This window comes from Rhinopithecus roxellana, chromosome 3 (assembly GCF_007565055.1).
Source record: "Rhinopithecus roxellana isolate Shanxi Qingling chromosome 3, ASM756505v1, whole genome shotgun sequence".
Classification (NCBI taxonomy): Eukaryota; Metazoa; Chordata; class Mammalia; order Primates; family Cercopithecidae; genus Rhinopithecus; species Rhinopithecus roxellana.
In genome coordinates this window covers 31231446-31246649 of record NC_044551.1, presented here as the reverse complement: position 1 = coordinate 31246649, position 15204 = coordinate 31231446, and the positions used below count along the sequence as shown (strand labels likewise).

General features: G+C 41.6%; 1 protein-coding gene across 2 annotated transcripts in view; it reads right to left on the bottom strand.

Moving 5' to 3' along the window:
* ITK (IL2 inducible T cell kinase) overlaps positions 1–15204 on the bottom strand; it is a 74604-nt gene that overhangs the window by 24273 nt on the left and 35127 nt on the right. For both annotated transcript variants that reach the window (XM_030927015.1, XM_010363415.2), the window contains exons 5-7: positions 13475–13515; positions 8321–8472; positions 2961–3026 (exon numbers count right to left, since the gene is read on the bottom strand). In XM_030927015.1, the coding sequence (XP_030782875.1) occupies positions 2961–3026; positions 8321–8472; positions 13475–13515 (259 nt within the window). The remainder of the gene's footprint in view (positions 1–2960; positions 3027–8320; positions 8473–13474; positions 13516–15204) is intronic.

Sequence of the window (15204 nt, the reverse complement as noted above, 5' to 3'; positions counted from 1 at the left end):
AAGGGAAAGCCAGCAAGAGATTCATGATTTGCTTCCCTTCATCTTGTCTGAGCATTCATTTTATGGAGAAGGGATCAGAACTCAAATAGGATGAGGTAACTTGCCCAAGGTCATGACTGCAAACCAAGGCAGGAGACCTGAATCCATTCAATTTACCAACCCATGACTATGTTATCAGGTGGTACATTTTTAAGTACTTAAGCAGATCTCACCTGAAACTAGACAACACTAAGTTCACAAATAAAAAGTTACCATACTGGAATCTTTCATATATCCAGTTATATACTAAATATCTGAATGTTTGCTTGTAAGTCATGTTATTTTTCAGCTGAGATTCATAATCTGGAGAATGCAAACTGAAAGTGCACAGTATAACTAGATTGTTTTGTTTGCATGGTATAGTGTTTTATTTTTGAAATGGCTTAAGATATCTTTAGGTGGGTGAATAGCCTTTTTTTTTTGCTCCAGGCATCACTATTTCCTATTGCTTATCCTGTTGGAATTTTGAGTTTGCTCCTTTGATCATAAGCAAAGAGATTCTGATTAAAAGCAAAGATGAACAAACAAAACTACACAGTCTAGTGGTCATTTGAAATAATGCTTATTGCTTTTCCTTCAAAGGTATTGCCTATAATTTTGTTATTTTATTTAAGCATATATCCTATACGTTTTATGTCAGCTCAAAAATTCTTAGAACTGACGACTCTTCTGTTTACTGAGGGAAGGGCTACTCACACATACTTGACCAAAACAAACCAGGCTGAGAGACTACAGAAAATGACAGTTCTTCACTAAACAATCTACTAGAATTTCAGCAACAAATAATTCGACCACATTTGGATTAAGAACCCTACTGCATTAATAGGTGTCCTCATTAGCATTATTCTTTAGGCCTGGTATCTTATATTTAGTGAGTAATTAATTTTTAAAAATTTTTAAATAATTTCAAACTTACAGAAAAGCTGCAAAATAGTGTAAAAGAACCCTCATCTGCACATCACCCAGGTGAGCCAATTGCTGATATTTTATACATTTGCTTTACTATTCCCTTTAGATAGACATAGATTGACTTTTCTTCTGAACTATTTGAGAATTGACTTTTACTCCTAAGTACTTCTGTGTCTATTTCCTAAGACACAGAGTATACCCTTATCTAACCACACTACAATTACCAAAATCATGAGATTTAAGGTCTACATAATACTAGTACTTAACTGCAGATCTTATTCAAATCTTATCGGTTGTCCCAATAACGTATATTATAACAAAAAATATTTTTTGTATGGTTCAAGATCCAGCCCAGGATCACCACTGTATTTAATTACCATGTCTCTTTAGTCTTTTTTTTTTTTTTTTCTCTCTCTCTTTCTCTTTTTTTTTTCAGATGGAGTTTTGCTCTTGTTGCCCAGGCGCAATCTTGGCTCACAGCAACCTCTGCCTCCTGGGTTCAAGCGATTCTCCTGCCTCAGCCTCCCGAGTATCTGGGATTACAGGCATGCGCCACCATGCCTGGCTAATTCTGTATTTTTAGTAGAGTTATTTGCTAAACTTTCAAACTGGTATTACATTTAGTAGAGTATTTTTAGTTTCACCATGTTGGTCAGGATGGTCTCATTCCTGACCTCAGGTGATCCACTTGTCTCAGCCTCCCAAAGTGTTGGGATTACAGGAGTGGGCCACTGCGCCTGGCCTCTTTTGTCTTTTTTAATGTGGACCAGTTTCTCAGCCTGTTGTGTCTTTCATGATATTAACGATTTTTTTTTTTTTGAAGAGCACAGGACATTAATTTTAGAGAATATTCCCTAATTTGGATTTGTCTAATATATCCTTATGAATACACCCTCATAAGTAAATTCATGTTGTGCATTCTTTGAGCAAGAATATCACAGAAGTGATGTGTGCCCTTCTCAGTGCATCACATAAAGAGACACAAGATAGCTTTTTGCTCCATTATTTATGTGCATTTGGATTGATTGTTTAAGATGGGCCTACTAGTTACCTCCACTTTGTAATTACAAGTGATTTGTGAGGAGATACTTTGAGACTATGTAAATATCCCATAGCTCATCAAACTTTAACCTGCTAGTGGTGACCTTCATCGAGGATTCTTGCCTAAATCAGTTGATACTCTGGGTTACAAAATGATGATTTTTAAACTTTATCATTCATTAGTTGGCATTCTACTATAAGAAAAAACCCTTTCCTTTTTATTTATTACTTCTTTATCTATCAGCCTATCTATTTATTACAGATTCTTATATTATTCAATGGTTTCTAGTCTATGACTTATTTTAATACCCATTATTTATTTTGATACTCAAATTGTCCCAGATTTCATCAAATGGAGCCCGTTAGAGCCAACTTCTGTGCTCATTTGACATGCCCATGTCTTTTTGGCTGGGCACAGCGGTTCACACCTGTCATCCCAGTAGTTTGGGAGGCCAGGGTGGGAGCATCACTGGAGCCCAGAAGTTCATGACCAGCCTGGACAACCTAGCGAGATCCTGTCTCTACAAAAAATTTACAGATTAGCTGGACAAGGTGGCATGTGCCTATAGTTCCAGCTACTCGGGAGGCTGAGGAGTGCTTGAGCCCGGTAGGTGGAGGTTGCAATGGGCCGAGATCACACTACTGCACTCCAGCCTGGGCGACAGCAAGACCCTGTCTCAAAAAGTAAAAATAAAAATTAAAAATTTATTTTTAAGTACTTCTTTACTTTCTGGCACAAAAAGATGTTTCAAGTTCTTTTTTGTTCTATCCCTACCCCAAGACTTTTCTCCAGAAAGTCCTGGTTCTTTTTAGTGGAAAGTGTTATTTCAGAATCAAGAGCTGGGTGGTATGTGTGAACATTACTATTGCAAGAGATCATCTGGTATTTTTACAGTCAACCAATAATTTATTCCTAACCTAGGGAGGATTCCTTAGGACTGTATTTTCCAAAAACAAATAAAATATCTTACTCATAGGTTTCCAGATTATTTGGAGACTTTTCCACCAGATAACTGCTTGGTACATATCCTTCATGCCTGTTAAAAGGAAAATTAGCGTTTAGACCTACATAGAACTAAGTTTTACATCGTTTTACAGGTTTAATCCATTAAAAGTCATTTAAAGATTGGGAAATATCATATTATTTGGCATTTGTGATAAGACATTTTAAAATTTAGAATAAAAGAATTGGTAGGCCAGGGGCGGTGGCTCACGCCTGTAATCCCGGCACTTTTGGAGGCTGAGGCAAGTGGATCACAGGGTCAGGAGTTCGAGACCAGCGTGGCCAATATGGTGAAACCCTGTCTCTACTAAAACTACAAAAAAAAAAAAAAAAAAAAAAAAAAAAAAATTAGCCGGGCATGGTGGTGCATGCCTGTAGTCACAGCTATTCGGGAGGCTGAGGCAGAAGAATCGCTTGAACCCAGGAGGCAGAGCTTGCAGTAAGTCGACATCATGCCACTGCACTCCAGCCTGGGCAACAGAGCAAGACTCTATCTCAAAAAAAAAAAAAAAAAAAAAAAGGAACTGGTAAAACTAACAGCAACTTGCTGTCTGTTTAAAGGCAGGTTGATTTCACTACTAAAATACGAAGCATAATAGAAAAGAAGTGGCGATTTTACTTAAAAAGTTCTGCTTGCTGCTCTCCTCATTGTGAAATTTCCTCTACTGGAAAAAAAATTAATATTCATTCTCTATTTTCTATAAGGAAACATTTTTGTGTGATAATCAACATTTTTTTCCACTTTAGTACTATCATTTTATAGTCAGCAAGCCAAAATAATTAAAATATAAAAGATGACTTTCCAACCACAGATTCTAAAAGACACTACCAGTTGGCATTGTAAGCTTTTTAATTTAAGGCCTCCCTAATTGAGCTTCTTCAGATATGAATGGTATAAACACAAGAAAAAAGGATAAAGCCAGGCTAGATTTGGGGATCGGGAGTCACTTTTGAGCAAGAATTAATAATTGTGCATAAACAAAAAACATAATAAACAAAATAAGAATATCAAACCTCTTTACATTTGTGTATAACTTCGTAGTTTTCACAGCACTTTCACATTCATTATCTCATTTAATACCACAAGGTGAAAGTGGCATCCCTTCTGCTCTCTGGATCTCTGACTTTATACCCATCAAATGAAGGGCTTAAATTAGATTATACTTAAAATCTAGTTTAAGTAGATACTCCATACTATGGCAATGTAAAAAGATGCCTGATAGGCTGGGTGCAGTGGCTCACGCCTGTAATCCTAGTACTTTGGGAGGCTGAGGGGGGTGGATCACTTGAGCTCAGGAATTTGAGACCAACCTGGGCAACATGGTGAAACCCTGTCTCTAGAAAATATATAAAAATTAGCCAGGTGTGGTGGCATGCACCTGTAGTCTCAGCTGCTTGGGAGGCTGAGGCATGAGACTCGTTTAACCTGGGTGTTGGTGGCGGGGGGCGGTGGTGTGGAGGTTGCCATGAGCTGAGATCATGCCACTGCACTCTGGCCTGGGTGACAGAGCAAGATTCTGTCTCAAAAAAACAAAAACAAAAAAAACACAAAACAAAACAAAAAAAGATGCCTGATAGTTTATTGCTCTTTATTCCATAACGTGTTCTAATTTTCTTATAATAAGGCCAATTTTCAACCTAGTGATTATGTTTATGGGAAATGTGTAATCGGTGCACAGAGTTGTGAAGAGTGAAGAAATCAAGACTGGCGATGCCAAATACAGGATGATTATCTTATATTTTACTCCTCTGGCAGACATTGCTAAGCAATCATGGCATAGTTTCTTTGCAGAATTGGACATCTGCCCTCAGAATCATCCTTCGCACAGTGCTCAAGGCAGCCATTCCAACTGAAGAAAGTCAGCTTATTCTGAAATTTGCCATTCCTTCTATATCACTCTTGTAACCCGCTTAACTACGTCTGGTGTTGCCATACTATACTTTTAGAATTATATTAATGGATCAAGTAATATTTTGCTCTTCAATAGAATATGCCACCCAAAGCTGGGCCATCTACACAAATGATAACTCTCATACTTGTATGTGGATATGTAGACTTCCCAAAGCTCTTTCACTTCCATCATCTCACTGATTTTCTCAACACTGTGATATAGACAAAGCTGACATTATCATCTGCATTTTACAGTTCAGGAAATGGATTCACAGCGGAAAAGTGACTTGGTCATCTGTGAATGACATGGTCACACATGTGACATGGTCATCTGTGAATCCTCAGCTACATATGACAAGAGTAGCTCATAAAGTCCGAGTCCTCTGTCTCCGCATCTTGTGTACTTTCCACTATACCACACTATCACAAATCAAACTGGGGAAATTCCATAATGCTGACTGGCTGCTGGGGTGTCCTCTTTGATGCCCTTTGAAGTGCATAGTTAAGCCTTTCCACAGCTCACCAAATGAAGGGTTTAACTATCATTTGGGGAAGTAAGACCTAGAGGAAATTTCCTGGTACATTAGATGTGCTAAATAAAGTCAGTTGATTGAACTAATGAATTTCTAAGTCCCTTTGGTGTTTGTAGACCCTGTAGACAGCCTCGAACCTATTTCAGATATGGGCCTCTCTATAAAGGACAAAGAGAAGGTGATGTGACCAGCCTTAATTGTCTTCATGAATCAACTAAAGAGGGAGGTTCCAGGTGAGGGGAGTTAGAGTCTGTTCTTAGCTAGCAAACTACACTGTCTCTCAAACCATCGTTCTGAATCTCGTCACCTTTTACCCTGTCTCACTTCTGTCTTTCCTCCCCCTGCAATGGGGTTGGTAAGCCTACCTAAAGAGGAAGCACCTTGAAACTGTAAATTTTGGTGTATGTAAAAGTTAAAGCCTTATCCTTAAAGATATTTGTGCCCCTCTTTTTTTTTTTTTAACCCATCAGATTGGCTTTTTTAAAAAAGTTCAATGATACCCAGTCTTGGCACTTCCATAACTCCATTAGCAGGAATGTAAATTTGGCAAGCCTTGTGAGGAAATTCTATGGCAAAATTAAGAAATCACATACTCTGACTCAACTGTCGCACAGTTAGAAATGTGACATATAGGCCAGGCCTGGTGGCTCATGCCTGTAATCCCAACTACTTTGGGAGGCCAAAGAAGGAGAATTGCTTGAATACAGTGGTTTGAGACAAGCCCAGGCAACACAGTGAGACCCCACTTCTGCAAAATATTTAAAAATTATCTGGGCATGGTGGTGTGTGCCTACAGTCTTAGCCATGCAGGGGTCTGAGGTGGGAGGATCACTTGAGCCTGAGAGGTCAAGGCTGCAGTGGACTGTGATCGCGCCACTGCACTCCAACCTGGTTGACAGAGCAAGACCCTGTCTCAAAAAAAAAAAAAAAAAGAAAAGAAAAAGTAATGTAATATATATATATATAATATATATATATTCCAAAGATGGCCAAGATATACGAATACAAGATTTTCATTAAAGCCTTGTTTGAAACAGCAGAGGAAACAAATAAACTGGCAACTAAATGTCCCACCATAGAGGGTTATTTAAACACTTATAATCATGCATTCTAATATTGTGCAATTATTCTTATTATTCTTTTTGAGATGGATTCTTGCTCTGTTGCCCAGGCTGGAGTGCAATGGTGCGATCTTGGCTCACTGCAACCTCCACCTCCCAGGTTCAAGCAATTCTCCTGCCTCACCCTCCCGAGTAGCTGGAATCACAGGCTCCTGCCACCACACCCAGCTAATTTTTTTGTATTTTTAGTAGAGATGGGGTTTCACCGTTTCGGCCAGGTTGGTCTCGAACTCCTGACGTCAGGTAATCAGCCCGCCTTGGCCTCCCAAAGTGCTGGGATTACAGTGAGCCACTGTGCCCGGCCTATGCAACTATTTTAAAAATGAGGTAGATTTGCATGTACTGGTATGAAAAGATCTTCAATGTGTATTAATATCATTAAAAATTAAAAGCAAGATGCAGAACAGAATGGATCAACTTGGTAAAAGCAAAAAAAGGATGCATTTGCATAGGTATAACTTTTGTTTATGATACACAAGAAGGTATTAATAGTGATCTTTTTTTTTTTTGAGACAGAGTCTTGATCTGTCACTCAGGCTGGAGTGAAGTGGCACCATCTTGACCCACTGCAACCTCTCCCTCCTGGATTCAAGTGATTTCCACGCTTCAGCCAGTGGAGTAGCTGGGATTACAGGCGTGCACCACCACACCTGGCTAATTTTTGTATTTTTAGTAGAGACAGGGTTTTACCACATTGGCCAGGCTGGTCTCAAACTCCTGGCCTCAAGTGATCCACTCGCCTTGGCCTCCCAAACTGCTGGGATTAGAGGCGTGAGCCACCGCGCCCAGCCGAATAGTGATTACTTTTGGACTTGATGCGGGGGCAAATGGAGGGTGGCTTATTTTTTATGTCTATTTCTCTCTACTGTTAGTTAAGTAAAATGTTGACATAAATGATCCATATGTTGCAGTGACAGTTTCCTTTTTTATATTTTAAAATTAATAATAACCTCATACTTTGAAAACATTTAAACCCTTAATATTAAGATACAAAGATGTTCGTTGCAGTGTTGTTAATATTTGCAAAATATTGGAGATCACCTAAGTGTTCAACAAGGGAATTTGCTAATTTAGAGTACATTTATGGCTGGATTGATGCAACCATTGAACTCATATTCTGGAAAATATTCCAGAGCATGGGTTAATACATCTGATATACTAAGAGAAAAAAAAATAAAACCTTAAAAGGCAGTGTGAATCTCACGCTCGGTATTTTTTTCATTCAAAAGTCGCATAGTGGGAAAGTGGTATCTGTACAACCTTATTTTCTCCCTGAGTCAAGTGGATGGCTAGTTCAATGACTGCGATTGTAACTAAATCTTTAGTATCTTCTTTCTGATGCATCCTAACATAATTATCAATCTGTACCATCTCTACACACACCTTTTCTTTCCACCAAAAATAAGCACTTTCTAATGGGATGTACCTTCAGCTTCACTTAACACTCAAGAACAATAACACTTTACAGAATAAATTGCCAAGCTCCCAAATTGTAGATGTCAGTGGAAAAATCCAGGGTTTTTTTGAGATGAGTTTGGGTCTGGAGTGCGTGAGATGGGGTGCAGGGAGCAAGCATAGCAAGTGACTGCCTCAGAGTCACCTCTGAGAAGAGGAAAAACGAGCCTCAACTACTTCCTCTTCCTCCCTCTTCCTCCTGCCTCTGCTCTCCTCTCCCACCTCAGTGCTGCGGTCACGCTGCGGGAGATAGGACAAATCATCCTGGTATTTTATTTGTTCACACCATACCTCAAACAGAGGGACAGCAGCCACAAAGATGCCTTACCCATTCCTGTCCTGGACTCTCCACCAGTGAATCTCAGAACTGTCCAGCAGGCAGTACTCTTCGTTGCGCCGCAGTGCGAGTTCCTGAGGATCATTGGTTTGGTAGTCATACAGGGCAATGACCACAGTTTCTTCAGGTTCCCAAAGTGGTCGCTGGGGAAGAGAGACAACAAAACCAAGCAAAGATATAAGAAAGGAGGGAAAATGCCTCCTTTCATCCGGGTGTCTGGGGAGACAGTCTGCCTTCCTCTGGTTGACTTTCTTTATGAGTTAGAGTTACGGCACTGAACATGGCACAAAGACATCAGTGCTTGGAATTAATCACATTGCTCATTCTATGAGGTAAATTCTGACCACAGTGAATTCCAAGCAGCCACATGATTTTCACAAAAGTCTGCTGGTTTCTTTATCTGCACTATGTTATAGGCGGCAGCCTCTCTGCCAGATGCATCATGCTCTTGGCAAAGGAGATGCAGTCAACATGAAATCTTTCAGTTTGTGCTTTACTGATATGATTTGTGGGTTTATCCAGATCTACAGAATCATATGTTATTGAAGCTGGAATTCCTCTAACAGATCATTTAATATACTTTTTCATTTAGGATGAGGAAACTGAGGCCCAGATAGAGAAATGGACCTGGCCAATCTACTATTTGAATTAGCCCTAAGACTCTCTCTACTCTAGCACCTGTCTCCCTTCCTTCTCCTATGGGCTGTATTGCTGATGTCTCTGTTCCTTAGTCCCTTTCTTAGGATGATATATTGAGAACATGAAGAAAAGACCACAAAGCACACAGTCGCCAGAGTTCAGGATGGGCACACCTGCTATGGGTTAGCAGACTTTGTGAGAGTAAATGTGTGGAAAAATTGAGTTCCTCACTAGAATGTGATTTAGTGTTAGGAAGTCACAAGTTCTCTGAATACATTGAAGCATTTGGTGGCATAAAAATACTGGAGCTGAAAAAAAAGTCTCATCATACTGATGTAGTATGTTATCTCAACTGAGCCCAGATCGGATTTTTCTTTTTTTTTTTTTTAAATAGAGACAGGGTCTCACTATGTTGCCCAGGCTGATCTCAAACTCCTGGGCTCAAGTGACCCTCCTGCCTTGGCCTCCCAAAGTCCTGGGAGTACAGGCATGAGCCACTGTGCCTGGCTGCAGATTGGAATTTGAAATCTAGATATTTGTGGAGCTTGTGAGGATGTGTAAATGGGGTGCTACAGAAAAGAGTGGATGTCCTAAGGCTTTTGCTCTAAGAGCTCATGGAGGGAGGAATAGTGTTCAAGGATGCTTGAAGAAGATGAAGGAGAGCTATGGCATTCATCCCACTGTAGGTCAACTCATTGGTTAACATCTGTGAAGAGAAAGATCAGAGCACGGTCCTCAAATTACGATGGTACCTTTCTGTAAGAGGCACACTGGATATGTATTTTTTTTTTTCTAACAATCATGCAAGCTTGGAATATGGGGATTATTTTGAATATCGCAAAGTTTGAGGTATGCTATAGGCCTTTAATGGGTGATGGCCAAGAATGCAAAATGTTCTGTAGAGTCCCACATTCCATACAACTTTCAAATATCCTGGTAAACATTCACGTGGTGAGAAACCAGCTTATACAATAAATATAAGAACATCCTGAGCCTAGATCCTATCTGTACCCTATCCAAAGTACTGGATTTCCCAAGAATGCAACTACCTTGTACTTTGAGGGAAGACTATACTTTGGTTCAGAAGTTTGCCAAGAGTTGTTCATCATTTTGGAAAATTATATCACAGGTGGTAATGCTGTAGTTGAGTCCCAATACCACAATTTTTATCAGTTGCATTTGAGATGTCAAATCCAATGGGATCCTACCTACAGGTGCAAGAAAATGACTATTTCATTCTGTCTTCCAGTGTAGTCATGCCCCAACATTTATACAGAAACACATGTTTTATTTTTTATTTATTTATTTTTATTTATTTTTGAGATGGAAATTTTGTTATATATATTATTTTTCTTTCCTTTTTAAGTATTACAGTTAGAACATTTATTGATTCTTTTTAAAAAGTATATGTAATACAAAAGTTAACCAGGTGTGGTGGCACATGCCTATAGTCCCAGCAGCTGCGGAGGCTGAGGAGGGAGGATGGCTTGGACCCAAGAGACAGATGGTTCAGTGAGCTATGATTGCACCACTGCACTCCAGCATGGGCAACAGAGTGAAGCCCTGTCTCAAAACAACAACAACAAAAATTAATTAAGTACTTTAATTTTAAAAAATTATGTATTCATATGTTATATTATTTATAAATTTCTTTTCAGGGTAACAAAAGGAGCCTTACAAAATCCATCCCTAAAAGGCAGTATTGAGTTTGATAAGGTTGGGAACCAGTATTTGAGTGAGAAAATCAAGGGATGGCATTTGGAGAAACTGAGTCTGTGGGCTCAGGAAGGGTTGTTTGGGAGCCTCCATGATGTGGTGAGGCATGAAGGGAATGAGGATCCTGCCTCCTAGCCACTCTGCTACAGGCCTCAGCACAACCTGACCCCCCAGGACCTCTGTTGGTCCCAGGTGGGAAGAGCTCCACTGGGCTGAGGGGCCCTTACAGAGAGCCCAGGTAGCAGTGGCAGGGATAGGGTGCCTTAGTAGGCAGCCAGCGAGAAAGGACACATGCACACACATTCTAGTGGCCCCTCAGCAAGCCCTGGGTTGACTGGGAGGGACTGTAAGAGGAAGAGTTGAGTTCCCATGGATGCAGGGGGCCAAGAGGAATCGGAATTTGGACTTCAATGTGAAATACGACCTTGTTTGTATCCACAGGCAAGAGAGGCCTGGGATTGTCCTTCACTCTGACCATGGATATTCTCCATCTTGAACAAAATAACCATCCCCTGACCCTGGAGGACTGGCCCTGCTCACAGTGTTTCTCACATAGAGCATGAGACCTGTTGGCTCAGACTAGATTAAAAACATAGTTTCTCTGTATGACAATCCGAGATGTCATTACCACTCAGGCAGCAGAACAAGAAGGTGAGGAGAGAAATGACTTCAAGGGGCTCAGATAAAAGAATCATTGCATTGGATTTAGACATGCGGTTGAAACTAGAACAATGATTCCAAAACCCTTGTGGTCAGAACACTCAAAACAGTATCCACGATACTCCTCCAAGAAGGCTGAAAAGCCAAATGGCAGAGTGCAGGGAGAGAAGGATCAGCAGTGTATTCTGGCTTTCATCTTCATTGATACCAAAAACAAAGACACAACAGCAGCCTGGCTTAAGATGGGAGGTGTGGATTTAGGCGGGACTGTTGAGGGAACCATCTGCAAGGGAGGGCAGTAGGATTCCGAATCAGGCCTTCATGGGGGATGGTGAAATAGTCTTCAGAAGCTCAGTGAAAGAAAAGGAGAGAGAGCTCATTCTCTGCTACAGTTTCAGTTTCTTTTCTGTTGTGAGGGAGTAGGCTGATGACAGATCTAAACACTAGGCTGGAGCTTTGAGGATTTAGAGCTTCCTTTATGGGGACGCTGCCAGTTTTGAAATGTCACCATGTTGGCTGAAGGGAAAAAAGACAGAGCTCATTCTTCAGGAAGAAGCATGAGGAAACGGAATCAGTAAACTCTGGTTAAAGAATTTGCTCTGGAATGAAGAGCGAGTACTCAAATGTGGATATTGGTCGGGCACAGTGGCTCACGCCTGTAATTCCAGCACTTTGGGAGGTCGAGGCGGGTTGATCGCCTGAGGTCAGGAGTTCAAGACCTGCCTGGCCAACAGTGGTAAAACTCCGTCTCTATTAAAAATACAAAAATTAGCTGGGCATGATGGTGAGCGCCTGTAATCCCAGCTACTCGGGAGGCTGAGGCAGGAGAATTGTTTGAACCTGGGAGGCGGAGGTTGTAGTGAGCCGAGATTGTGCCATTGCACTCAAGCCTGGGTGACAAGAGCAAGACTCCATTTCAGAAAAAAAAAAAAAAAGTGGATATTGGTGTTAATATTATCATAAGGTCAGGGCCATATCCCCTACCTAAAGGTCATGATCCTTTCTCCTATCTCTTTTTTCTTTTTTATCTCCTTAACCAAATAAGCGGCCCTAGAGTAGGTACTGTGCTATCTAAGACTTGTAAGTCATTATATTATAGATCAGTGAGGAGGTTTATTAAAATGCAGATTCCTGGGCTCCTCCCCCAGCGTTTTGGACACAGCAGGTCTGGGGGTGGGGTCTAAGAATTTGTATTTCTAACATGCTCCCAGGTGATACAGATGCTTCTGGTCCATGGATTATACTTTGAGAACCACCACTCGAGTTAAAGACCACCACGCCAGAAACCTTGCATCCTACTAAGTTGCTAAATGGCCTTGGAAAAGCCTTAAGACCTCTCTTGGGATTTGATTTCCCAAGCTTTACAATGAGAATAAAACTAAAACCCTCTAAAGTGGATAGAACATATAGTAAGTTTTAAAATAGATAATAAAGGGGTGGAAGTGCTTTGAAAAATATAAAATACCAACAAATGTATGTCTCCAAAATGCTTGCATAGAGTAAGTATGCACCTTTTTTTTTTTTTTTTCTGGAGACGGGGTCTTGCTGTATCACCCGGGTTGAAGTGCAGTGGCACACAGTCATGGCTCACTGCAGTCTCGACCTCCTGGGCACAAGTGATCCTCCTACCTCAGCCTGCTGAGTAGCTGGGACCACAGGCGTGCACCACCACACCAGCTAATTTTAAAAAGTTTTTTCTAGAGATGGGGGTCTCACTTTGTTGTCCAGGCTGGTCTCTAACTCCTGGGCTCAAGCGATCCTCCCACTTTGGCCTCCCAAAGTGCTGGGATTACAAGTGTGAGCCACCATGCCAGCCACACTTTTATAGAGAGTGAGCTGCTACTATACTCCAAAGTGGTCAGGTGAATGGCCACCCAATTTGATATCGGTATTTGTTGAATAAATAAAGTGAGATGGAGATTTAGCAGCTGAATTGTTCTTTAAGTGGACAGACCCCCAAGTCAGTTGAAGCCCAAAAACACCCAATGTGTTGAGTTCCGCTGAATCATGACAGCCTGCTGCATGCATCCAGGGTTTGAAAAATATGGGCAGAGGGGAACATGAAATAGGAATATGCCAATCAGGTAGCCTGTGGGCCGACCTGCACCCAGAGCTAGGGCTCTCACTCACCCTGTTGTCTTCAGGAGTAGGAGGAAGAGGCTTCTTTGAAGCTGAAAAGAGAAAAACAGGAAAAGAAAAAATGAGCATGAAAACCAATGGACCCAAACGGAAGTGAGCAGCCAGGGGGCTTTTCTGAGAAAAAGGGCCCAGGGAAAACAACAGAAGAAAGGGGGCCAGAAGGAGCAATAAGACACAGTGAAACCTGACTTGGCCTTGTCAGAAGCTGTCTTTTATCTCCTTGGGCCTGCTGGTTTCTGATTCCCTTTTCTAGTAGACACCAGAAGCTTCCAGAAGTCCACATTCAGGGGCCCTCTCTCTCTGTATTCCCAGGAAAAGCCTGACAGTGGGGTTAGAGTTGCACCCTTCCCTGTAGGCATAGAGACTTCTGGGAATGTCTCTGCCACCTGCTAAGCTCAGGAGTGGGAATTGGTGACTCAGGGGGACAGTGACTCACTAGCTTCTTGACTCAGTTGTGAGCTTGAGGAGGGGGTGGCTAAGGTGGGAGGTCATTGTGCTGCTTTTTGAGTGGGCTGGAATCCACTTTTAGTTGCCTTAAGGCATCTGAATATGTGTTATTTCTGCTTCTTTCAAACTATACCAACCCCAGCATCTCTCTGTCTTTGTCTTTCTGCTTATCTCTGTTTCCATGTCTCCCTCTGTTTAGCTCTCCTCTCTCTTCCCTCTTTCCTCCTTTCTCTTCTCTCTCTTTCTCTTGCCCTCTCTCCTTCCTCTCATCTCTTCATATTCGTCTCTCTCTATTTCTCCTTTGTAGCTCTGCAAAGGCCATTCCTGGACTCAATGAATCAAAGGTGTGTGGCTGTGTCTGGGGCTCTCTGTGGTATGGGAGGCACTGCACAGGCTTCAGGCCAATACAAAGACATCCTTAATAACAAGAGATGAGAAGAGAATGGGCTGCATAGGTAGGTGATGAGTTCCTCATTTCTGTAGGAGATTGACTTGAAGTTGGACAGCCCACATCAGGGATGTGGTAGAGGAGAGTCACACATTGACACTGGAGCCCAGCCCCGTGCAGACTTGGCAAGAAAGAGTAGGCTGGGGTAGTGACCTGGGTATACGATGACCAGAGAAGAAGGAAAATCCCTATAATAGGAAGCATGGCTCCCATTTAGAACTCAACTTGGAGCTGGGAGACTGGTGTTCTAACTCTGGCTTCACCAATACTAGCTGTGAGCCTTGGCCACTTCCATCCCTGAACATTCTATGACTGGTGTCTCTTTCTTCTTTTTCTCTGGCCTTGCTTTTCCCTTCCTTCCTTTCCATCTGTGTGGGGTTGGTATGTGGAGAGATCAGGGCCAGTTCTGGTTGAAGACATGGGTGTTACTATGGGTTGGGTGTGGCTGGGTCTGTTTTTACTCAACCGAGTCTGCTGCTTCCCAAACACACACAAGTTCTGAGGCTATATCTCGGCCTTAGATTCTTTCTATCACCAATAAGGAAGACAAGTAGACACAATTACCATTTATCGAGAACTCTGTATATGTTGGCAGCTGTACTGCTTTCCACAACACCATTGAATCTCCCAGCCTTACACGTAGCTACCTATTATCATTATCCCCATTTTGCAGGTGAGGAAATGTACTTAGAGGCTCAGAGGGGTTATCCAAAGCCCAGTGCTCATAGACCCACACTGGCAATGTGCTCGGTACCAGGAATCCTGTGAACCTTCACTCAGGGAGGTGACCATGAGCTGTATTCACAGTGCAGTGTGCTTCTTGAAA